General features: G+C 39.7%; 2 protein-coding genes across 11 annotated transcripts in view; one reads left to right on the top strand and one right to left on the bottom strand.

The window, feature by feature from the left end:
• CPLANE1 (ciliogenesis and planar polarity effector complex subunit 1) overlaps nt 1-26,469 on the top strand; it is a 232,391-nt gene that overhangs the window by 188,981 nt on the left and 16,941 nt on the right. For 9 of the 10 annotated variants that reach the window (XM_077116986.1, XM_077116987.1, XM_077116988.1 and 6 more), the window contains one exon: nt 9,709-9,874. In XM_077116986.1, coding sequence (XP_076973101.1) covers nt 9,709-9,874 — 166 coding nt within the window. Of the gene's footprint in view, nt 1-1,159; nt 1,272-9,708; nt 9,875-26,469 lie in introns of those variants that run through there. The other variant, XM_077116989.1, reaches the window with a different exon arrangement.
• Nucleotides 6,279-7,205, bottom strand: LOC143646195 (L-lactate dehydrogenase B chain-like). The gene has a single exon (XM_077115154.1). The coding sequence runs from the start codon at nt 7,203-7,205 to the stop codon at nt 6,279-6,281; it is 927 nt and encodes a 308-aa protein (XP_076971269.1).

Raw genomic sequence — 26,469 nt, 5'->3', positions numbered from 1 at the left:
TGGGAGTGATATCCCACATTGCCAGGGAGACTTTCAATCCTGGGTGTCATGTCTCATGTAGAGTGAAGAGTAATGATTTCACTTGCAGAATTTGGTTTGGAGAGAGAGAGGCCACATCTGAGAAACAAGAGAGGTCCTCTGGAAGTAACTCTTGGGCGTAACTATAGTAGATTAAGCTGTTGTGCTACATAAATAAGCCTCACAAGAGCAAGCCTCAAGAATAAGGGCTTGGCCTATTGACTTAGGTGTCCCTAATGTTTGACCCAGTATCAGAGGATTCCCCAATGGTAAAGTTTAATAGTTCCATATTTTTTCTCCTATCCCTCAAGGGACTTTGTCAAGACTTTTTTTTTTTTTTTAATTTTTTTATATTGTATAGTATAACATATATACAAAGCAAAGAAATAAAAAAGCAATAGTTTTCAAGGCACTCTTCAACAAGTCGTTACAGGACAGATCCCAGAGTTTGTCATGGGCTACCAAACAATCCTCTCTTAGTTTTCCTTCTAGCTGCTCCAGAAAATAGGAGGCTAGATGACTTAAATATTTTTTTATCATCAAAATTGACTTTTTTTTGTGAAAAATAACATATGTACAAAAAAGCTATAAATTTCAAAGCACTGCCCACTAGTAGTGGTAGAGCTTATTTCAGAGTTTGACATGGGTTGCAATTCCACAATTTTAGGATTTTACTTGTAGCTGCTCTAAAATACTGGAGACTACAAGAGATTATCGGTTTAATGATTCAACATTCACATTCATTTATTAGCTTCTGTCTTCTCTGTATAACTCCACCATCACCTTTGATCTTTCCATCCCTCTCTTTAGGGGTATTAGGGCTATGTTTGCCAACACTTTTTGATTATCTGGCTTAATATACTCTGGCATATATCCAGTCATTACATTAAGCTCTACAGGAGTATAGACCTTCTTTCCCATCTGGGCCTTCTGTGTTTGGGTTGCTTAAATGATCTATCCAGACAGGTTGAGTTAGATTATATGCTACAGAAAATTTAGGTTCTAGACAAAACAAATCTTTCTTCTTTGGTCTCATAGAGTAGGTAAAGTTTTAGAACACAGGCAATGGCTTCTTTAACCCTGTATTCTGAATTACCTTAATCCCAACCTGATTGGCTTCATTCTTATCTCTAAATGCTAGGTTATACGTGTATAGCACAGCCTTTCAGAATCTAGAAAGAACAGTTACTGCTCCAAACTAAATGTGACTGCTATATAAGAGCCTACAATCTGGGCCTCAATTTTCTTGTAAGTATTATCTAAATGAAACCATATAATATATTTTGTTTTTGGGTTATTTTGCCTCACATAATGTCCCACAGGGTCATTCACAACATTGCATGCCTCATAACTTTGTTCCTTTCTGTAGCAGCACAATATTAGATCATATATATATACCACTGTTTGCCGTTCTACTTCTCAGTCAGTGTATCCTTCAGCCACCTCCATCCATTCGGCATCATGTATAATGTCCGGTCAGCAGTCCATTAACACTCAATTTTAGACATTTTCATTGTTCTTAAGGGGAAAATAGTTGAAAAACACAACCTCACCAAATAAAAAATCCAAACCTCCCCTTAACTCTTGACCCTCCACCCCCACCCCCATCATTATTTACTCTCTGTGTTGCTGTGGTACTGTTGATGTTTTCCTGTTAAACATAGCCCATGGCATGCAATTGCAGTTTTTCCCCTATACTCTGAAATTACATACTCTCTGTACAAGATTCATACCTTGAAGTGGTTCATGTAAGAACCTATTTATATTTGTACTGTTAATCAGTGGGACACATGGGTCTATACAACCCCTTTCCCACTAACAAACTGCATTCACTTCTATGTATTCCCTTACATTTAAGTTGAACCTCATTAGCTAACCATTCACCCATCTATAGCTTCCATGTATCTCCCAGTCCCCTATATTCTGTATTGTAAGCCTCTGACTTTACCTTTAACAGGGTCATAAAAGTGAAATCATGCAGTATTTATCCTTTTATGTCTAGCTTATTTTACTCAGCATTATGTCCTCAGGGTTTATCCATCGTGTCATGTGCTTCAGGACATCATTTCGTCATACTGCTGCATAGGTCTCCATCGTACGTATACACCGCAATTTGTTAATCCAATCATCTGCTAATGGGTGCTTGGATTGTTTCCATCTTTTGGCAACTGTGCAAAATGCTGCAGTGAACCTTGGTATGCAAATGTCTGTTTTGCCACTGCTTTCAGCTCTTCGGGATATATAACAAGTAGTGCTATTGCCGGATCATAGGAAAACTTGATAATTTATTTTTCTGAGGAACTGCCAGAGTATCTTTTATAGCTTCTGGATCATTTTACATTCCCACCAGCAGTGCATAAGTGTCTCAATTTCCCCACTTCCTCTCCATTATCTGTAGTTTCCTGTTTGTTAATAGAAGCCATTCTTTTGGTTTGAGGTAGTATCTCATTGTATTTCTCTTACAGCTAATGAAAAAGAGCATCTCTTCATGTGCTTTTTACCATTCTGTATTTGCTCTTTGGAAAAATACCTATTCATATCTTTAGCCCATTTTATAATTGGGTTGTTTGGTCTTTTGTTGTTGTTGCGTGATTTTTTTATGTGTACAGGGTATCAGACCTTTATCCAGTATGTGATTTCCAAATATTTTCTCCCATTGAGTTAACTGATTCTTCACCTTTATGACAGTCTTTTTAGGGGTGAAAGCATTTAATTTGAGGTGTTCCCATTCATCTGTTTTTTCTTTTGTTGCTTGTACTTTGGATATAAAATTTAGAAGCTACCTCCTATTCCATTATATGTCAGCACTGCTTTCAATGCCTCCCATAAGTTCTGATACATGTTTTCTTGTTTTCATTCATCTCAAAATATTTACTGATTTCCCTTGCAATTTCTTCTTTGAACCCTGATTGTTTAAGGGTATGTTGTTCAGTCTCCAAATATGTGTGCATTTTCCAGTTCTCTACCTGTTGTTGATTTCTAGCTTCATTCCATATGGTCAGAGAGAGTTCATTAGATAAATTTCTATCTTGTTAAATTTATTGAGACATGTTTTGTGCCCCAACATGTGGTCTATTCAGTGTAAATTGTAAGTTGAGAATGATCCATGAGCATTTGAGAAAAATGTATATTCTGCTGTTATAGGTGACAGTGTTCTGTATATGTCTGTTAGGTCTAGTACATCTAATGAAAGGTCACACCCACAATTAGACATATCACATCTGTGGGGATCATTTAATCAAAGTTTCTGCCCTATGATATTGAGCTGGGATTAAAAGAAAGGCTACTCCCACAAGATTGGATCATAATTAAAACATGGCTTTTCTGGGGTACATAATACTTTCAGACTGGCACCGTACATAAATATTTATCACTGTCATTTCTTCCAGGTAGATTGCCTCTTTTATTAATGTATCATGTCCTTCTTCGTCTCTTCTACCAGTTTTGCATTTGAAGTCTAGTTTGTCCAATAATAGTATAGCTATCCCAGCTCTTTTTTGGTTACTGTTTCCATGGGATATCTTTTTCCAGCTTTTCGCTTTCAACCTATTTCTGTCCTTGGTTCTATGGAGAGTCTCTTGTAGAGATTATAGTTGAATCGTAGTTTCTTTATCCATTCTGCCCATCTGCATCTTTTGATTGTGGTGTTTAATCTGTTAACAGTCAGTGTCATTACTGTAACAGCAGTACTTCATCCATTTTATCCTTTTGTTTTTATATGTCATGTCTTATTTTTGTCTCTCTTTTTTATTACTGTTTTAGTTACCCTTACTGATAATCTTCATTTTTACACTGTCCTCCAAACCTCTCTCTCTAGGCTTTTCCTTTCAGCCTACACAGCTCCCCTTTAGTGTTTCTTATAGGGCAGTTCTCTTGTTGATGATCTCTCTCAGTTTCTCTTATCTGTGACTATGTTAAACTCGCCCTTGTTTTTGAAGGACAATTTCACCAGATAAAGATTCTTTGCTAGCAATTTTTCTCTTTCAATACCTTAAGTTTATCATACCACTGCCTTCTTGCCTTCATGATTTCTGTTGAGAAATCAACACTTAATCTTGTTGTAGTTCCCTTGTATGTGTTGAATCGCTTTTCTCTTGCTCCTTTCAGGGTTCTTTATCATTGGCAAATGACATTCTGATTAGATTACGTCTCAGAGCGGGTCTATTAGGACTTATTCTGTTTGGAGTTTATTGCACTTCTTGGACATGTATATTTATATCTTTCATAAGAATTGGAACATTTTCTGCATTGTTTCATTAAATATTCTGCCTCTATTTTCCCTTCTTAGACACCCACGATGTGTATGTTTGTGTGCTTCATGCTGTCATTCAGTTCCCTGAAACATGCTCATATTTTCCCAATCTTTTCTTTATCATTTCTTCTGTCTGTAAGATTTTGATTGTCTTTTATCTTCTAGTGCATTCATTCTTTCTTCTGTCTTTTCAAATCTGCTATTGTATGTCTCTCGTGTTTTTTTTTTATCTCTTTTATTTCATCTTCCATTCTCATTTCTCTTAATGTTTCTTTTTATGTTTTCAAATTCTTCTTTGTACTCCACAGTGTCTTTTTCATATCCTTTCTCTCTTTAGCCATATATGCCTTCATCTCCTTGAATTGATTTAGGAGATTTATTTGAGCACCTTTGATTAGTTTTTCCAAATTCTGTATCACCTTTGCAGTTTAATTTGTTCCTTTGACTGCATCCTGTCTTCCTGTTTTTAGTATGACTTGTAATTTTTTCCTATTATATGTAGGCATCTGGTTTTCTTGAAGAATTTAATCTGAAGGTCAGTTTTTCTCTCTTGCCCAAAATAGTCTCTTTATTGTTGATTATCTTGTGTTAAGGCTTTTCTTTAGCACTTGGTTCAACTGATTCTAGACCTACAGAATTGCCTGTGTTTAACTGATTGGATTTTTACAGCTTTTCTTCATCTGATTCTTGCCCTGTATATGCAGTATAGTTCTTAAAATGACGCTATTTGTGCAGTTGCTTCACCCTCAGGAGAAAACTTCCTATCCTCTTTTCCTTCAGAATCTTGATCTGTTCTGTTTATTTTTGTTTTACCTCTGTAGTTTCGTCTTTTTGTTTTTTTATTTTTAATTTTACTTTCATTGCCTCTAGCTGCTTTTGCCAGGAGGGCCAGTTCTTTGAGAATGGTCACCCTAGAGAGGACTTTGCCATGTCAGTATTCCCGAGGCAAGACAAGGCCAGGGGGTGGGCCACGGTGGCTCAGCAGACAGAGTTCTCACCTGCCATGCCGGAAACCCGGGTTCGATTCCTGGTGCTTGCCCATGCAAAAAGAAAAGAAAAACACAAAGCCAGGGGCCTGAAGAGAGTGCAGACCAGTTCCAAAGATCTGTGGGGAGTGGGTCAGAAAAGGCACTGAAAAGCCTTTTTAATAGCTCCCCGAAGCTGCACTTTCCTGGCCTGCCCAGCAGATAGTACTCTTCAGCAAAGTGTTCCCCACAGCCTAAGGACGCCCTATGTCTTTGAACCTGTACCACCTTCACCCTCTTGGGGATGAGATTGAAACAGTGGCTGCTATGGTCCCTGTTTGGGGCAGGCTAAGATAGCAATTCAGAGGCGAGACCCAGCAATCAAATTTTCTGATCAAAAGATGTGATCAGTACTTGGCCATGCACACCTTGTTCTTGGGGAAGAGGGTGTCCACATCACTCTCCATCCATAGCAACATGACAGACACTAGACCTGAGGAGGCTCGCCTCTTGTGTTGGGGATGGGTGCTAGCAGCAGCTGCAGAGCAAGTTGTTCACAGCTCTCTACCACAGTTTCTTCGTGTCTTGATGCTTCTCTTCCCTGGATGCTATACAGTAGTCCCCTGGCTTCCAGAGCCCCAGAACAGTTGTTTCAGATGGTTTCTGCCTGTCCGTTAGCAGTTTTTGGAGGAGGAGTGAGTCTTGGTATTCCCTACTCTGCCATATTTCCTGAAAGTTCCCTGCTATGTTCTCTTTTTTGCTTTTCACACTATGATAGTTAATTTTATTTGTTCAAGGGCTCCTATAGCAAGCATTATACCAAGCATTTGCTTTGATTCTGTGGGCCCAGAGTCACATATTTAGGAAGATAAAAGCAAACTGTGATTCATGTACATGGATGATAACTAATGGCTCAAGGTTGATCACATTGCAGTTTTTCAATTTCTATAGCATAGAACTCAAACATCACAGATCCTTCAGGTCCTTCTGGATGTCTCAGAGGGTATCTACACTCTTCTTGAGTTTAGCAACTTCATCATCCTTCAGCTTCTGGTGATAACACTGGTTAATCCTCGAGCATTCAGGACACATGGAAGGCTTAAGAAGACTTCGTTCTCACTGCCATACATCCCCTTCACCATTCTTGACACTGGATGAATCCTGGATAGATTTTTGAACATGGATTCAATCAGATCAGCCACACTTAATCCAATAGCCCATTTTGTATATCCTTTTAGCTTGATGACTTCATAGGCACTTTCTACAACCATCTTATGCACTTCCTTCCAATTTTCACTGTCATTATCTGTTCCCATTTCTGGATTCAGCCCCTGGAGTTGAACTCCTGCCACATTTACTCCACTCCACACAGCCGCACTTGAGTCTCCATGTTCTCCCAAAATCCATCCATGGCAACTGCTGGTATGAATGCCAAGTTTTTCAGCCATAAGATAACAAAATCTAGCAGAATCCAGATTGTACCCACTTCCAATCACACGGTGCTTGGGTAATCCACTTAGTTTCCAGATAACATATGTTAGAATATCCAGTGGGTTGGAAACCACAATTATAATGCAATCAGGACTGTACTTGACGATCTGAGGAATAATGAATTTGAAGACATTTACATTTCTCTGAACCAAGTTGAGGCAACTCTCCCCCTCTTGCTCACAGACTCCTGCAGTTAACACCACAATCTTAGAATTAGCTGTTACAGAGTAATCTTTATCTGTCACAATTTTAGGTGTCTGAAGAAACAAGCTTCCATGCTGCAGATCCATCATTTCCCCTTTGAGTTTATCTTCCAAAACATCCGCAAGGGCAAGTTCATCAGCCAAAGACTTTCCAAGAATGCTGATGGCACATGCCATTCCAACTTGTGTAACACCCACTACAGTGATCTTATTGTTTGGGACTATTCCCTCTTCTTCTGCAACTGGTGCAATCAGTTTTTCCTTAAGAGTGGCCATTGTGCACAGGAGGTGGAGGGGCCTCTCAGGACAGCTACACAAGCTGGGTGGCGAAGACCCCTGCTATGTTCTCTTAACCATCAACACCCCCTCTGACCTTATAGGTCATCATGGTAATGGCAGCCTCCATTATCCTCATGGGTGTTAAAGACTCATCTCTGTGATTGCCTAGCCTACCATCAGCCCTGGCCTGCAGAGGAGGCCACCTCTGACCTTCCTGGTGATGTTCAAGCCCTCCTACTAGCACATTCTTAATGGCTTTAGTGAATGGTGTGATCTCTGTACCCTTCCTTAGACCTAATCTTCTTTTGGATCCTCATGTAACATAGCCACTTCAGAATGCCTGCTGGACAGGACAACTCAGCATTTCCACTTTACTCAGTGTTAGCCATCTATTTTTCCAAGCTTCTAAGAGTTATCCTAGCAATTTGTTGGCCCTATCCCTGGGGTCCTTGCCTAGGGTTTTTAATCCTGTGTCTTCAGAAAGTGCCTCCAAGTCAATGAACTCTTTTTTTTATCCTGTCTTATATCTCAGTCCCCTTGATCTGTCCAATCCTAGGGTACTTCCTTGGCTCCTAGTGGTATGTGCTAGCTAATTCTTGAAACACTTTGGTATATAGTGTCTCTTCTCTCTTATCAAGTCCAGCACATCCCCAGTTGGGTTATACTGGGATCTCACCTTAGTTATTGGACCTGAATTCAGGAGATAGTTTGGAACAGTTCCTTATAGCTATCTGTTGCCCTGTAAAGGAAGGCCTCTGGAGCATCCTCCGGCATTACAAATGTGCTAGCTCTTACTAGGGAAGGAAAGGGCATTTCTGCAAGTTCTGAACATTCAGGAGGATATGTGGAGCTAACATGCACAAGAGCATCTCCAGAGATCGTCTTCCTGTATAGGATTCCAGATTTTCCCTGCCAGTCCTCTGACCTTAGCAAGCAGACCTTCTTGGTTAGCATTCAGGCTTTTCTAGAGCTCATCAACTCTATCATGTCTTCACTACTGCTTTTCCAATGCAGAGGAAAAGGGTCTTATTGTAACTTTCACAGCGGCCTTCTGGATTCTCACACTCAGCCTTTAACTGCTTGTTAATGGCTCTCAGTTTCTCTTTCTCTCTCTGTTGGTTTCAATAAAACTTAGCAGTATCCATCATCTCCTGCATTTTTGTAGGCATTGCAAGCCCCAAACTCCCAATATCTTTCAGATATCTGGAATATCACATGCTGTGGCATTCTCTTCCATCTAAATGTTTTCTGAGATCATCAGTGAGATCTTTTTTTTTTAATTTTTAAATTTTTTTTTAAGCATAACAACATACAAGCACAAACATTCTTACTGTATGATCATTCCATTCTTGGTATATAATCAATAACTCACAATATCATCACATAGTTGTATATACATCACCATGATCATTTCTTAGAACATTTGCATCAATTCAGAAAAAGAAATAAAAAGAAAAAAGAAAAAAACTCATACATACTATACCCCTTATCCTTCCCTCTTATTGACTGCTAGTATTTCCATCTACCCAATATATTTTAGCCTTTGTTTCCCCTATTTTTTTTCTGTACCCATTACCACTCCCTTCCATTGATCACCAGCGAGATCTTTAATAATTGGGCTGCCACGTATTGCCAGGGACTGTCCTTGCCTCATCTGCAGTTTAGGGTGATGTCCTCTTTGCCCACTGGGTGACAAGTGAATCTGTATCAGATCTCTTTCTAAGACTGCCTATTTTCTCAAACTCCACTTAGTACATATTTCATTAGTTGGGATCTCCTGAGTAGCAGAACCCAAGAAGGAATTAGATATACAAGAAATTTACTGAGGGAAATAAAAAAAAAAAGAAGTAGGGAGAGATGTCAGATCACAATGCAGGTCTGGTTCCTCCCTGTGAAGGAGATAGGGAAAGAAGCAAGGTTGAATAGGTAGAGTCTCAGAGTGCAGTACAGTTCTAAGGATGTTTCAGACAGATCAGGGGTGAGACCTTTAGCCAAGGAGTTTCATGTCATGCATGAATGGCCCTGCCAAGGCAAGTGTGTTGTGGGGGTAAACCCAAAAAGGCAATGTTTGGAGGTCATCTCTGTATTCCAAGTTTTGGAAGTGATTGAGGTAATCCAGGAAATAGATTATAGATAAATCTAAAATAGAACTTTGAAAGAATTAATATTGAAGTGGTGAGCAGAGAAGAAAGGAGACAGTGTTTTAAAGAGGAAAAGATGCAGGTAAGAGAGAGTTTAAAGGTGAAGGAAAAGCTGATTGTGTCAGATGTTATAGAGAAGTCCAGTGGAATGACCGAAGATACCATTTGGGAATTTTTCTGAGATAATTTTCAGTGAATTTCAGGAGGACAGGTTGAAGTGCATTGAAGTCAATGAAGTGCATTGACTGTAGGCCATAAATGTTTACTACTTTTCAATCTTTCTAAATAAACAGTATTTAGATACTTCTTATCTTAACAAATTAAAAAATAAGTGATGCCCTGCCTATGAAATTTCACAGGATTCAGCATAATTCTGGCAGATGTCCACAGAGAACTGAGAAGGAGAGAAGAGAGATTCAAGTTTGGATGAAAAGAAAACGAAAAGAAAGAATGGCAGAGTATTTGAAACAACTGGCAGAAAAGAGAGGGCGAGAACATGATCCTTTCTGCCCCAGGAACAATCTAGTAAGTGAATTACAAGGGTAATAGGATTATCATGGAATTATGTGTAGCTTTTTCCTGGCTAATATTAAAAAAAAAAAAAAAGTTGTAACATAATTTGGATGTATTTTTAATTTGGCATATAAAAAAAGCCAACATTTTACTTAAGTCAGGAAAAGTTAAGAAGTGACCTTAATCACATGTAGCAACGTATTCTGCAAAGTATATTTTATTGAATTTTCTTAAATGTTTTTTCTCACCCAAGCTGATTATAGCTCTAGCATTAATCAAGTGAGGAGGCTGAGTGATTGGTTGACCAATTAGAGTTGTTCCTTTAATTTTCAGTATGACATAATGGCAATTGGTAACTAACCTTGTGCATATTAAAATAATTTCCTACCATTTTGAGAAATCTCTTTTCTATCCCTAAATTATCTATAAAGAATTCAAAAAACTTATGGTTCAGTTATCCACTAGCAGAATGATGATGCTTCTGGGTATGTGATTTTTTTTTTTCCCCAAATGCCTTTTAAGCTGTCAGCATTAATTTATAAGCCCTGGTTATAGCCATCACCCTGACTAGGTTAGGAGTACTTTTCTTCAAAAGATGAAACAAAGCAATGTTACTTTGATAATCAACATTACTATGAAAATCACATACACTTAGATTATACTCCATTTTTTATTGTTATCTGAAATAAAATTTAACTCTTCATTTTTTCACATGATTAGGAGACTAAGTTTTATAAGATAAGTAAATTTTTGAGTTAAGGTTGTCCTATGTAAGCACCAAGTGCTGCAAAAGTGTATAATTTACCAACCTGTCTCGGGAGAGCGTATTGGTGGTAATTTAACCTTTTCTTTTTTTTTTTTTTATGGTCCATTGATTTTTTTTCACATGATTTTATTGAGATACATTCACACATAATACAGTTCATCTGTTTTGGTTTGTTAAAGCTGTGGGAAAGGAATATACCAGAAATGGAATGACTTTTAAAGGGGGAATTTATTAAGTTGCAAGTTTACAGTTCTAAGGCCATGAAAATGTCCAAATTTAGACATCCACAAGACCTCAGCTTCACTCAAGAAAGGCTGATGCCCTCCCGAACACGTCTGTCAGTTGGGAAAGCATATGTCTAGCATCTGCTAGGGTTTTTGGCTTCTGGACACCTCTCTCAGCTGGGAAGGCATATGGCGATGTCTACTGGCTTTCTCTCCTGGCTTTTCATTTCATAACACTTCCCAGAGGGCGTTTTCCTTCTGCATCTGCAAAGGTCTTTGGCTGTATGGGCCCTGATGCTTTTTCCAAAATGTTTCTCTCTTATAGAAGTCTAGTAAGTGATATACCTTAAATGGGTGGAGATACATCTCCATGAAAACCACCTAGTCAAAAAGTCCCACCCACAATTGGGTGGGTCACATCTCCATGGAAACAACTTAGTCATAAAGATCCATCAAACAATATTGAATCAGAATTAAAGAACATGGCTTTCCTGAGGTACACAACAGTTTTAAACCTGCACACCATCCAAAGTATACAGTCAGTGGTTCACAGTATCATCATCACATAACTGTGAATTCATCACCATGATCATTTTTAGAACATTTGCATTACCCCAGAAAAAGAAATGAAAACCCCAAACATCCCATACCCCTTGCCCCCCTCCTATTGATCTCTAATAATGCACTGTATCCAATTTTAAGACTTACAATAGAGGTAGGTTAATTAGGACAGTGTAGTGTCATCAGATATATATCAGTAGAACAGAACAAAACAAAAGTAGATCCATACAAACATGGGTAGTATGGTTATACAGTCATTATCAAAGATCAGGGCTACTGGATTACAGTTCAGCAACTATTCCTTCTGGCTATTCTAAAACAACTAGACACTGAATCAGTAGTCCCAGTCATTTGTTAAATCTTAATTTCTCAGTTACTGATCCTCCCTCTTGTTTGATCTTTCTCTCAATCTTCAAAGATATCTGGGCAATGAGTATTTTACCTTCTTCATGCTGGAAATGGGTGTTGACCTTATGGGATAGAGGAATGAGACTCAGTGTTCTTGGAGAGACCGATATCTCTGAGTTTCAGGGCTTATCTGGTATAGGATCAATCTGGAGGCCTTAAGCTTCTGAAAAAAAGAGTTTACTAAGAAGACCTTTTATAGCGTCTTAGATAGAGCCCAGGATGCTCTCTAAGGTTTTCAGGAAGACTTTTGGTTGACGCATGGCATGCTGTGGAAGTCTGCAGCATCTGACTAAAGCTTGTGTAAGAGTAACCTCCAGAATGACAATATTTGAAATTTCTTAGCCACTGAAACTTTACTTTGTTCCATTTCTTTCCCCCTTTTTGGTCATGAAGGCATTCTCACTCCCAGAATGCCAGGGCAACCTCATCCCTGGGAGTCATGTCCCACATTGCCAGGGAAAATTACATCCTTGGGAGTCGAGTCCCATGCAGTTGGGAGGTAGTGAGTTTTTTTGGTAGAGTTGGCTTAAAGAGAGAAGCCACATCTGAGCAACCAAAGAGGCTTTCTGGGGGGTGACTTTTTGGCATAATTACATGCAGGCCTGGCTTTGCCATTGCAGAAATAAGTTTCATAAGGGCAAGCCTCAAGATCAAGGGCTTGGCTTATTAAGTTGGGAGTCCCAAATGTCAGAGAGAATAGTAGGAATTCCTCAGGTGGAGAAGTTTAATAGTTTCACATTTTTCTCCTACTTGTTCAATGGGACTTCTCAAATATTATTTTTTGCCCCAAATAATCTGGAATGTATGCCTCAAATACTCTGAAATGTATCCAGGTACTGCAATAACCTGTACAGAATAATAAGATCTCATTCCCTATTCTAGGTTCCATGTAATTAAGTTGTTTAAATAAACTGACCAGACAAGTTAAGTTAGAAAGTGTGTGTGCCAGTTTGAAAAGGTTTTTGTACCCTAGAAAAGCCACGTTTTAATCCTAATCAACCTTGTGGGAGCAACAGTTTCTTCTAATCCCTATTCAGTGCTGTATGTTGGAAAATTTAATTAGCTTATCTCCATGGAGATGTGACTTAATCAAGTGTGGGTATTAAACTTGATTAGGCGGAGAGTGTCTCCACCCATTCCAGGTGGGTCTTGATCAGTCTACTGCAATCCTTTAAAAGAAGAAGCACTTTGGAAAAAGCTAGAGAACAACAAGAGAGAAAGCCACGAGATTCTAAGAGAGCAGAGAATGACATAGCCACGAGAAGCAGGGTCCACCAGCCAGCAACCTTTGGAGATGAAGAAGGAAAATGCTTCTCGGGGAGCTTCATGAAGCAAGAGGCCTGGAGAGAAAGCCAGCAGATGCCACTGTGTTTGCCATGTGCCTTTCCAGGTGAGAGAGAAACCCTGACCTTCATCAGCCTTCTTGAATCAAGTTATCTTTCCCTGGATGCCTTAGATTGGACAACTTCTATAGAGTTGTTTTAGTTGGAACATTTTCTTGGCCTTAGAACTATAAACTAGCAACTTATTAAATTCCCCTTTTTAAAAGTATTCCATTTCTGATATAATGCATTCTGGCAGCTAGCAAGTTAGAACAGTGTGCTACAGAAAATTAAAATTTTAGACCAAATAAACATCTCTTTCTTTGGTCTCACACAGAAGTTGAAGTTTTAAAATACAGGCAATATAATCCTTTACCCTGTATTCTGATTTGCCTAAGTCCTAACCAGGCTCATTTCATTAATATCTCTAATGAGAGTCTGAGCTTGCTGTATGGAGTAATATTGACTTTCAGTGCTGCAGAACTCTAATTCTGAATCTTAGGTGGTCATACAGACACCCAGAAAACTATCAGGTTATACACAAAGAACACAGCATCTCAGAATTTAGAAATAACGTTTAAGACTCAGGAATAGATGTGATTGCTGTAAGAGCTTATAATCTAAGAACCTTTACAATAAGCCTTATTTGAACATTCTGTACTCCTTAATCATTGATTGCTCAATTTCTGTCCACTTTCCAACCCCTGATAACCTATGTACTCAAATTCCATTCTTGGAGTTTGCTCATTATATTTAGTTTGTGTTAGTGAGACCATACCTTATTTGTCCATTATTTGTTGTATAAGAACATTAACATTTCTTCCTCAAAGAAAGAAAAAAAAAGAAAAAGAGATATAACAACCTCACCAAGCATCCTATACCCCTCTCTCCTCCCCCTCTTACTGATATTTAGCTTTGGTATATTGCCTTTGTTACAATTAATGAAAGAACACTACAATGTTACTGTTAATCACAGACCCTAGTTTTCATTAATTATATTTTTTCCATATCATCCCATTTTTAATATCTTGGAATGGTAACATTGAATTGTACTCCTTCAAGTAAAAACTTTCTTATATTTGTACATTTAATCACCATCATTGTCTACTCTAGGTTTTGCTGTGTTATACAGTCCTAGTTTCTTTTTTACTTTGATTTCCTCAGTTTTATTTATTTCTTTTTTAACTTATTTATTGTATAATATAACAAAAATCAAAGCAAAGAAATAAAAGACAATAGTTTTCAAAGCACTCTTCAAATAGTTACAGGACAGATCCCAGAGTTTGTCATGGGCTACCATATAATCTTCTCAGCTATTTCCTTCTAGCTGCTCCAGAATATAGGAGGCTAGAAGGCTTAAATATTTTTTTATCATCACAGTTGACTTTCTTATTTTGTGTGTGAAAAATAACATATATACAAAAAAGCAATAAATTTCAAAGCACAGCACCACAATTAGTTGGAGAACATATTTCAGAGTTTGGCATGGGTTACAATTCCACAATTTTAGGTTTCTACTTTGGAATCAGTTTTCCTACCTTCTAGTTCACTTATTCTTTCTTCTGCTTCTTCAGACCTGCTGTTGTTTGTCTCTAGTGTGTGTGTGTGTGTGTGTGTGTGTGTGTGTATATATATATATATATAATTTTTTTTTTTTACATGAGCAGATACTGGGAATCGAACCTGGGTCTCTGGCATGGCAGCAAGAATTCTGACTGCCATGGCCCACCTTCTAGTATATTTTTTATTTGGTCTATGGTATCTTTAATTTATGTGATATCTACTATTTTTCTATTTATTCTTTCAAATTCCTTTTTATGGTCTTCTAGTGTCTTGCTCTCCTTTATGTCATTAGCCATCTGATGTGTTTTATTTAGTAAAGTGATATGAACATGTTTGATTGGTTGTTCCAAAGTCTGTGTCTCCTCCTATGTTTTAATTTGGTCATTAGGCTGGGCTATATCTGTCTGCATCATGATATGCTTAGTGATCTTCTGTTGTCTTTGCAGCATACAAATGCCATGATTGGTTTACTTTGGAAGTTGATTTCCTTCAGTAGTCTAAAGCTTTATATTTACAGCATGGATGTGAATTAGATGGTGGGGCAGGGAACAACAGTGCAGTGATGTGTTGAGGTCAAGAATTCAGTGCATGAATGCTTGGGCTCCTCATGGCATGGAGGATGTGGCTGTGCGGATGTGCAGGTCTGGTGGGCGGGGCCCTGGTGTGCACTGGTCTAGGGTCCTTGGGTGTGCATTCACAGAGCTCAAGAGCAACAGGCCTAGGTTGTGCCTGCATGGGCTGCAGGTCGGTGTGGTTCTACTGTGTGGGTCAACACTTGCCCAGAGCTGAGGGGCGTGACTGACTGGCAGTTGGGCATGTGCAGGGATCTAAGAGGGCTGTAAACTGATATACACATGTGCAGAGCTCAAGAGGGGCTAGGTGCGGTTTCACAACTGTGTGGGCTGGGGGTGGGTATAGTTTCTCTTCTTTGGTCTTAAATGAGCCTTTTATAGACAACATGTACATTGATCCTGTTTTTTGTTGTTCTTGTTGTTCCCCTATTATTTATTTATTTTTAATCCATGTGTTTTACTCATCTATCCATAAGTGTTCTAGTTTGCTAGCTGCCAAAATGCAATATACCAGAGACAGGATGGCCTTTAAAAAGGGGGAATTTAATAAGTTGCTAGGTTGCAGTTCTAAGGCCGAGAAAATGTCCCAATGAAAACAAGTCTATAGAAATGTCCAATCAAAGGCATCCAGGGAAAGATACCTTGGTTCAAGAAGACCAGTGAAGTTCATGGTTTCTTTCTCAAGTGAGAAGGCACATGATGAACACAGTCAGGGCTTCTCTCTCAGCTGGAAGGGCTCCTGGTGAACACGACATCATCTGCTAACTTTCTCTCCTGGCTTCTGGTTTCATGAAGCTCCCCAGGAGGCGTTTTCCTTCTCCTTCTCCAAAGGTCACTGGCTCATGCGTATTTCTTCTTCATCTCCAAAGGTCACTGGCTTGTGGACTCTCTACTTTCTGGTGCTGCTCTTTCTGGATCTCCCATTCACCAAAACGTTTCCTCTTTTATAGGACTCCAATAAACCAATCAAGACCCACCCAAATGGATGGAGACATGTCATCACCTAATCCAATTTAACAACCACTCTTGACTAAATCACGTCATCCAGGGAGATGATCTGATTACAGTTTCAAACATGCAGTATTGAATAGGGATTATTCTACCTTTATGAAATGGGATTTTGATTAAAACATGGCTTTTCTAGGGGGCATACATCCTTTTAAACCAGCACAATAAGGTAGATAAAAGAAGCATTAGACACAAGGTTTTCACAATCACACAGTCACATTGCAGAAGCTATATCATTATACAGTCATTTTCAAGAAACATAGTTACTGGAACACAGCTTTGCATTTTCAGGCAGTTCCTTTCAGCCTCTCTGTTAGACCTTAACTAAAAAGATGATATCTATTTAATGTGTAAGAATAACCTCTGGATAACCTCTCTGCTGTTTGGAATCTCTCAGCCATTGACACTTTATTTTGCCTCATTTCTCTCTTCCCCCTTTCAGTCAAGAAGGTTTTCTCAATCCCTTGGTGCTGAGTCCCAGCTCATTCTAGGATTTCTGTCCCACGTTGCTAGGAAGGTCCACACCCCTGGGATTCAAGTCCCACATAGAGAGGAGGAGGGCAGTGAGTTTGCTTGTTGTGTTGGCTGAGAGAGAGGCCACATCTGAGCAACAAAAGGGGTTCTCTTGGGGGTTACTCTTAGGCCTAATTTTAAGTAGGCTTAGCCTATCCTTTGCGGGGTTAAGTTTCCTATGAACAAACCCCAAGACTGGGAGCTCAGGCTATTGCTTTGGTTGTCCTGACTGCTTGTGAGAATATCAAGAACTCTTCACTTGGGGAAGTTACATTTTTCCCTTCTCACCATTCCCCAAAGGGAACTTCGCAAATATTTTTTTATTCATTGTTCAAATCAGTCTGGGATTTATCGAGGCATCACTCTGGACAAACCTACAAAATCTCTGCCTTACTTAAGGTTCCATTTACTTATGGTGTTCAATTAAGCTGTCCACATAAGTTATATTAGGAAATGCACTAGTCAAAATATAAATTTTGTACCAAATATTTTTTGCTTTAGTCTCACACATAAGTTAAAATTTTAAAATATTACCATCTGTTTTCAACACTCTGCATTATTGACATTCCTTTTTTCTTCCTCATGCAAAACATTTTTAAATTTGTACATTTAGTCACTATCATTATACACTCTAGGCATTCCTAGCTTATACCATCTCAGTCTTTATCATATTATCTTTCCTTCTGATTTCATTTGTGCCCCCAGCCTCCTCCCTCTATCATTCTCACATTCAGCTTTATTCAGTGTTCTAGCATTATTTTATTACTGTTAGGTAGTATTGTGCTATCCATTTATGAATTTTTGCAGTTAGTCTTGTTGCACAATCTGTATCCCTTCAGTTCCAGTTACCCAATATCTACCCTATTTCTATTTCCTGATGACCTCTGTTCTTAACTGAAATTATCCAAGTTCATTCATTAATGTAGTTCATATCAGTGAGACCATACAGTATTTGTCCTTTTGTTTCTGGCTAATCTCACTCAACATAATGTCCTTCAGGTCCATCCATGTTGTTATATACTTCATAAATTCATTCTGTCTTACAGCTGTATAATATTCCATTGTATTTATATACCTAACAGCCAGGGAAGTTGAGCATCTTTTCATGTGCCTTTTGGCCATTTGTATTTCCTCTTCTGAGAAGTATCTGTTCGAGTCTTTTGCCCATTTTGCAGTTGGGTTGGCTGTCTTGTTGTTGTTGAGTTGAACAATCTTTTTATATATTCTGGATACCAGATCTTTATGTGATACATAGTTTACAAATATTGTCTCCCATTGTGTAGGCTATCTTTTTACTTTCTTGGTGAAGTCCTTTGATGCACAAAAGTGTTTAATTTTGAGGAGTTCCCATTTATTTCTTTCTTTCTTCAATGCTCATGCTTTGGGTATAAGGTCTAAGAAACTGCCTCCTATTATAATATAAGATATTTCCCTACATTTTCTTTTAAAAGTTTTATGGTCTTAGATATAATGTTTAGGTCTTTGGTCCATACTGAGTTTATTTTTGTGTAGGGTGTGAGATATGGATCCTCTTTCATTCTTTTGCATCTGTCCTAGGTGAGTTGGTTTGACTGCCTTATCAAAGATCAATTGTCCATAGATGAGAGGGTCTATATCTGAACACTCTATTTGATTCCATTGGTCAATGTATCTATCTTTATGCCAGTACCATGCTGTTTTGACCACAGTAGATTTGTAATATGCCTTAAAGTCAGGTAGCATGAGACCTCCGACTTCAATTTTCTTTCCCAAGATACTTTTCGCTGTTTGGGGCACCTGTTCTTCCAGTTAAATTTTGTTATTGGTTTTTCTATTTCTGAAAAGTAAGTTTTTGTGATTTTAATTGGTATTGCATTGAATCTGTAAATTAACTTAGATAGAATTGACATCTTAACTGTATTTAATCTTTCAATCCATGAACACAGTATACCCTTCCATTTATTTAGGTCTTCTGTGATGTCTTTTAACAATTTCTTATAGTTTTCTCTGTATAGATCTTTTGTCTCTTTAGTTAAATTTATTTCTAAATGTTTTATTCTTTTGGTTGCAATTGTAAATGGAATTTTTTTCATGATTTCCCCCTCAGATTGTTCATGACTAGTTGTATTAGTTAGGGTTCTCTAGAGAAACAGAATCAGCAGGAAATACTTGCAAATATAAAATTTATAAAAGTGTTTCACGTAACCATGGGAATGCAGAGTTCAAAATTCACAGGGCAGGCTGTGAAGCTGATGATTCTGATGGAAGGTCAGGGCAAACTCCAGAGGAGAGGCTTGCCGGCCGAAGCAGGAAGAGACCCTGGCTCTTCTGAATCCTTCTTCATAGGCTTCCAGTAATTAGATTAAGCATAACTCATTGCAGAAGATACTCCCCTTGGCTGATTACAAATGGGATCAAGCTGTGGATGCAGCTGACGTGATCATGATCTAATTCTATGAAATGTCCTCATTGTAACAGACAGGCCAGCACTTGCCCAACCAGACAAATGGGTGCCACCACTGGGCCAAGTTGACACATGAACCTGACCATGACAGTCCACCCCTTGTCAACTTGGCAGCTATACATTACATATCACCTTAAACCATACCTAATTTATAAATAAAAAAACAATAAAATGCACATTTTTTTCTTTCACCTAACAGTACTCAATTGTCCTGCATATAACTGGAAACACATTAAATCTCTCCAAATTTGGGTGCAAATCCTTGAGTAATTTTCATTCTTAAACATGATATCTTACAACTTAAATAGCATAACATGAACAAAACTGCACTACAGTCCTTGTTTCTGTAACTGATCACATGGTCGTAGTTCATATTTATCACTACCTTCTTCCGCTACCCATTCCATGTTCCTTTTACCCTCAGCAAGCACTTCAGCTGGCTGTGGTTCTTTGCCTGGTGGGTTGACCCAAACCTTCATTTCTGAAGTTTTAGAGCTATTGGTAGTCCTGCCTGGATTGGGTTTTTGTAGTTTTCCATTGATTTTAACCGTAGGGCTTGGTAGTACTAAAAAACGCCCAAGGGGATCTCCTATATTCCAGGAAAACTTTTCTTTACCTCCATTGTGTAGTTGCAGTCCTACTTCCCCCTCATAGTCAGGGTCAATCACCCCAGCCAATACTATAATCCCCTTTTTGGCTTGTTGACCCAGGGGCATGAGTAGCCCGAAGTGGCCAGATGGCAGTCTTAGGTTCCAATTCAATGGGATCATTGTTATTTCTCCTGGTGGAAGCACTCCCCCTTTTGGAACTAAAAACCTGTAGACCAGCAGAGCTCAGGGTCACAGGGACAGGAAACAAAAATTTTCCTAGTAAATCACTAGGGGTAATAGTGAGTGGTACCATTCCCATTTCCACCCCCTTGGTTCCTGGACCCATGGATCCTGGCTATGGGAGAAACAGCACCATACAGCGGACACTGAATCAGAGCCTGTATAGCTTTCTGGAGAACATTACCCCAGCCCTTCTAGGTATTGCCACCTAGTTGGCACCATAATTCAGTTTTCAAATGGCCATTCCACCGTTCTATCAATCCAGTTGCTTCTGGATGATGGAGAACATGGTAAGACCAGAGAATTCCATGAGCATGTATCCATTCCTGCACTTCATTTGCTGTGGAGTGTGTTCCTTGATCAGAAACAGTACTGTGTGGAATACCATGACGATGGATAAGACATTCTGTAAGCCCACGAATGGTAGTTTTAGCAGAAGCATTGCATGCAGGGAAAGCAAACCCTTATCCAGAGTATGTGTCTATTGCAATTAGAACAAATCACTGCCCTTTCCATGAAGAGAGTGGTCCAGTGTAATCAACGTGCCAGCATGTAGCTGGCTGGTCACCTTGGGAAATGGTGCCATATTGGGTGTCTCTACTGCTGGCAGATTTGGCACTCAGCAGTGGCCGTAGCCAAGTCAGCCTTGGTGAGAGGAAGTCCATGTTGCTGAGCCCATGCATAACCTCCATCCCTACCATCATGACCACTTTGTTCATGAGCCCATTGGGCAATGACAGGAGTTGCTGGGGAAGGAGGCTGACCGGTATCCACAGAACGGGTCATCTTATCCACTTAATTATTAAAACCTTCCTCTGCTGAAGTCACCCTCTGGTGTACATTCACATGGGACACAAATATCTTCATGTTTTTAGGCCACTTAGAAAGATCTATCCACATACTTCTTCCCCAGACCTCTTTGTCACCAATTTTCCAATTATGGTCTTTTCAAGTCCCCAACCATCCAGCCAAACCATTAGCAACAGCCTATAAGTCAGTATACAGACGCACCTCTGGCCAGTTCTCCTTCCGAGGAAGATGAACAACTAGTTGTATTGCTCGAAGTTCTGCCCACTGGGAGGATTTCCCCTCACCACTGCCCTTCAAAGATACCCCAGAAAGGGGTTGTGGTGCTGCAGCTGCCCACTTTCTCAAACCATGCCCAAGTCTTCTCTTCCTCAGTCAGTTCACTGTAAGGAACTCCCCAAGAGGCCATAGCTCTGGTCTAGGAAAGAGAATGTGGCAGGAGCAGAGACCATGACATTTGGGCCACTTCTTCATGTAACTTACTTGTGTCTTCAGGACCTTCTCTGGCTCTATCTGGTATATACCATTTCCATTTTACAACAGAGTGCATTGTGCACACCCAGCTTCATGGCTTGGTGGGTCAGACAACACCCAGCTCATGATAGGCAACTCAGGTCTCATGGTAACTTGGTGGTTCATGGTTAAGCGTTCAGTTTCTACTAAGGCCCTGTAGCAGGCCAAAAGCTGTTTCTCAAAAGGAGAATAGTTATCTGCAGCAGATGGTAAGGGTTTGCTCCAAAATCCTAAGGGTCTGCATTGTGATTCTCCTATACAGGCCTGCCAAAGTTTCCCAACAGTATCTGTATTTGCCACTGACACTTCCAGCACCATTGGATCTGCTGGATCATATGGCCCAAGTAGCAGACAGCTTGTACAGCAGCCTGGACCTGTCACAGAGCCTCCTCTTGTTCAGGTTCCCACTTGAGATTAGCAGCTTTTCTGGTCACTCGATAAGTGGGCCAGAGTAGCACACCCAAATGAGGAATATATTGTCACCTAAATTCAAAGAAACCAACTAGGCATTGTGCCTCTTTTTTGGTCATAGGAGGGGCCAGATTCAACAACTTATCCTTCACCTTAGAAGGGATGTCTTGACATGCCCCACACCACTGTACACCTAGAAATTTCACTGAGGTGGAAGGCCCTTGTACTTTTTTTGGATTTATCTCTCATCCTGTGACATGCAAATGCCTTACCTGTAAGTCCAGAGTAGTTGCTACTTCTTGCTCACTAGGTCCAATCAACATGATATCATCAATATAATGCACCAGTGTGCTGTCTTGTGGGAGGGAGAAACTATCAAGGTCCCCGCAGACAAGATTATGACATAGGGCTGGAGAGTTGATATACTCCTGAGGTAGGACAGTGAAAGTATATTGCTCACCTTGCCAGCTGAAGGCAAACTGTTTTTGGTGGTCCTTACTAACAGCTATTAAGAAAAAACCCTTTGCCAGATCAATAGCTGCATACCAGGTACCAGGGGATGTATTGATTTGCTCAAGCAATGATACCACATCTGGAACAGCAGCTGAAATTGGAGTTACCACCTGGTTGAGCTTACAATATTCCACTGAGATACTCCAAGACCCACCTGTTTTCTGCACAGGCAATATAAGAGAGTTGAATGGGGATGTGGTGGGAATCACCACCCCTGCATCCTTCAAGTCCTTAAGAATAGCAGTAATCTCTGCAATCCCTCCAGCAATTCGGTATTGCTTCTGATTTACTATTTTGCTAGGTAGGAGCAGTTCTAGTGGCTTCCACTTGACATTCCCACTGTAATAGCCCTCACTGCACGAGTTAGAGAGCCAATGTGTAGATTCTGCCAGTTGCTCAGTATGTCTGTACCAGTTATACATTCTGGAACTGGGGAAATAACTACAGAATGGGTCCAGGGCCCACTGGGCCCACTGTGAGACGGACCTGAGCTAAAACTCCATTGATCACTTGGCCTCCATAAACCCCCACTCTGACTGGTGGTCCAGAGTGACATTTTGGGTCCCCTGGAATTAATGTCGCTTCTGAACCAGTGTCTAATAATCCCCGAAATATCTGACCATTTCCTTTTCCCCAGTGCACAGTTACCCTGGTAAGAGACCATCGGTCTCCTTGGGGAATGCTTAGAGGAAGATTAAAAGTATAAATTAGGGGCAGTGTAACAGGGTCCTTCCCCAAAGGGACCTGGCCTCCCCTTCATTCAAGGGTCTCTGGGTCTGTAAACTGTTTCATGTCTGGAAATTGATTAAGGGGCCGGGACTCTATGTTTTTGCAATTCAAGTTAGACTTCTGTTCACTTGACCTAGAACTCTTTTGTTTATACAGCTTGAAAAAGAATTTAGTAGACTGCCTATCTATTGTATTTCTAGGTATCCCATGATTTACTAGGCAATGCCACAAATCTCAGTGAGTCATATAATTTTGACTCCTGCTTTGAGTTTGCTGTCTATTATAATAGCCACGTCTACCCTGTCTTTGGCAATTAAGTGCTGTCACCTGGTTTCTGCCAACTTGGGATCTGGTCATCCCCATTGTGTTTAAGGATTCCCACTCATTGACAGCAGTTCCTACAGTAATATCTGACCTACAGAGAAGTACAACTACAGAGCTCTTCAGGGATGATGGCACCAGTCTCACAAATTTATTTCTCATTGTTCTGGTAAAAGGTACATTCTCCGGACATTCCTGGGGCGTAAGAGCAGTCTTTGCATGATAAATCCACTGTAACATTCCAATCTCTCTAAGCCTCTGGATCCCCTCATCTACATTTTATCAGGGCACTTCTGGCATTTCAACCTCAGGTAATGTTGGCTACCTTTTGATCCATTTTTCAACCAACCATCCAAAGAAACTGTTAATACCTTTTCTAACCCTTTGAGCTATAACATTGGTTGTAGAATCTCTGCTTAGTGAGCCCATATCAATAAATTCAGCCTGATCCAACCTTATATTCCTCCCACCATTATCCCACACCCTTAAAATCCATTGCCACACATATTCTCCTGATTTCTGTCTATATAAATTGGAAAACTCATACAGTTGGTTTGGAGTATAACATACTTCCTCATATGTGATACCTTGTACCTCACCTTTAGAGGCCTGTTGGGACTTTAGTTATAGGTCTGGAAGAAATGAGAGGTGGTGGGGTGGGTCATGAAAAGAATTAGAAATATCTTCCAAGCCATTTGCTTTAGGGAATTCATTTGCAGTTTCATCTGGTGAAACAGGATTAATCACTCTAGGGCTAATCCCTTCGGGAGGAGGTTGGGTAGCCAACTCCTCAAGGCAGGCTGGAGGTGGGGTGGCTGTGCCCTCAGGGCAGACTATTGCAGTGTTATCTAGAGAAGACTCAGTATGACCTAGCATTTCAGCCTCACCCCCGACATCATTATCAATCCATATGTCACCATCCTATTTTTCAGGGTCCCACTCCTTTCCAATCAATGCCCTCATTTTAAAGGCAGACACCATGCAACATTGAGATTTCAGTTTATGTTGTAAAGTTGCTACTCTAAGAATAAAATTATGAGTCTGATTTTCAGACATCTTGCCGCGGTCCAGCCACAGCAGAGGGAACGGGGTTGAAGGTGTGGAGGGTCGTCGGCGCGAGAAGAACACCAAGAGACAGCTTAGAGAATTCTTTTCTGAGAAGAGTTGCTTAGATTTATTTTTGCTTAACTGATTTTATACCCTTATTCTTGGCAAGAAAACAGGTATCACAGGATCATGGTTGTGTCATGGCTTACATTTTAGGTAAAGTTACAGGTTCAGGGAAGCAAAGCGAAAGTACACGTTCTGATTTTCTTAGGAACACTTACACAAGATTTCAATAGCAGCAAGATATTGGCTTAAACCACAGACATTGTGTTTGCAGTTTTCTGAGTTTAGACTTTCTGTTTCTATTATTCTACAAGTGAGGCTATATGTCAAGACCTATTTTAATCTGGTTAAAGGTTAGCTTGTTTTGATTAAAAGGTTACATTGTTTATTTAGATTTTTTATTGTTTCATAGCAATGGACCGGTGCCGTGGTGGGGGAGATTGGGTGGTGATAGGTATCAGTTTTTCTAATTCTTTTATTTCCTCTTGAAGTTTTTGGACAGGTTCCCTGAACCAGGGGCAGCATGTTAAATTCCATTTTAACTGTGATTTTACTAACTGTTGTAAAAGATCTCATTTTGTTTTAGGCCCCAAAAAGACACCAAGGGGGGCTTGCTCTTCTAAGTTTTTCTATAAATGATAAAGAGTTAAATCTAACGTGCCTACCGTTGACATTTACAATTCTATGGCTATCTTCATTGTAAACTCCTGTGTATGGTAATGGAGGGTCAGGGAATCTTTTCCCATTGACATTAGCTCCTTTAGGGGGTTCTCACCATTTGCCTCCAATTTTATATTTCACATTAGGTGGTCCTTGCGCGGTGGGAAGTAAATTTCTAGGATGACTCAATGCAGGGTTTTAAAATTGTAATTGTTTACTCTCTATGGGGCACTTTTCTGTGACTTGTTCTAAAAGCACTTCTGCCTGCTGCATCTGCAGCATGACTTGCTTAATGGGGGTATCCCAACCTAATTTTTCCCAAACAGTCATTAATAAAGTTTTGCAATTTGTACAATTTGTATCATTTTTTCCAATTCTTTTGCTTTCTGATTCGTTTTGATATAATGCTTGGAGCACAACCAGCAACAAGAAACACACAATTAGTGTCGTTAATCCCAGTATTTTTCTATTACACCATTTTATGCCTCATCCTCTTTTGGGGCGTTGAAGGCCTTGCCACCGCCCTTCCTTCCAGGGAACCTTGTCAAACCGGGGAGGAAAAAGAGGACGCGGCAACATCTCAAGTCTACGGCTACAGGAAATAAGATTTTCCTCCAGGATACTCGTAAACTTCTACATCTGTCAAATGGCACTTAAGCTTCTTGTTTGAAACTTTAAGCCCATCCCTTTTACTCTTTAATGTATCCAGTGTATCTAACGACAACCAGCCAACATCTCTATACCTCTTATTTCCACAAAACTCCATAAAGAGGTAAAAAAAACATTATCTTCCAGAACCTGTCTTTGTACAAGCAAAGCATTAGAAGAATTGAGTGGGGATATTTTGACCATCTCTTTTGCCAACACACTGCATGAATTGGGAGTGTCATTCTGATTATGGGAATCAGAGTCCTTAGTGCCTTTGAGTCCACTCCATGGATTGGGAGTATAATTCTGATTATGGGATCACAGTCCTTAGTGCCTTTGAGTCCAGTCAGAGTAGAAAACCATTCATAAAAACCCATTTTTAAGATTCTGTTTTTTAAAAACCACTCCTGGTACCAAGTTGTATTAGTTAGGGTTCTCTTAAGAAACAGAATCAACAGGGAACACTCGCAAATATAAAATTCATAAAAGTATCTCATGTAAACATGGGAACACAGAGTCCAAAATCCACAGGGCAGGCTGTCACGCCGATGATTCCAATGGAGGGTCTGGACCAATCCACAGGAGAGTCTCACTAGCCAAAGCAGGAAGAGAGCCTGTCTCTTCTGAATCCTCCTTCAGAGTCTTCCAGTGATTAGATTAAGCATCTCATTGCAGAAGACACTCC

Source organism: Tamandua tetradactyla, chromosome 9 (assembly GCF_023851605.1).
Source record: "Tamandua tetradactyla isolate mTamTet1 chromosome 9, mTamTet1.pri, whole genome shotgun sequence".
Lineage (NCBI taxonomy): Eukaryota > Metazoa > Chordata > Mammalia > Pilosa > Myrmecophagidae > Tamandua > Tamandua tetradactyla.
This window is presented reverse-complemented; position numbering and strand designations above follow the sequence as displayed.

What these genes read in the sequence shown, in the direction of transcription:
- LOC143646195 (XM_077115154.1), bottom strand. Translation starts at nt 7,205, where the DNA reads ATGGCCACTCTTAAGGAAAAACTGATTGCACCAGTTGCAGAAGAAGAG.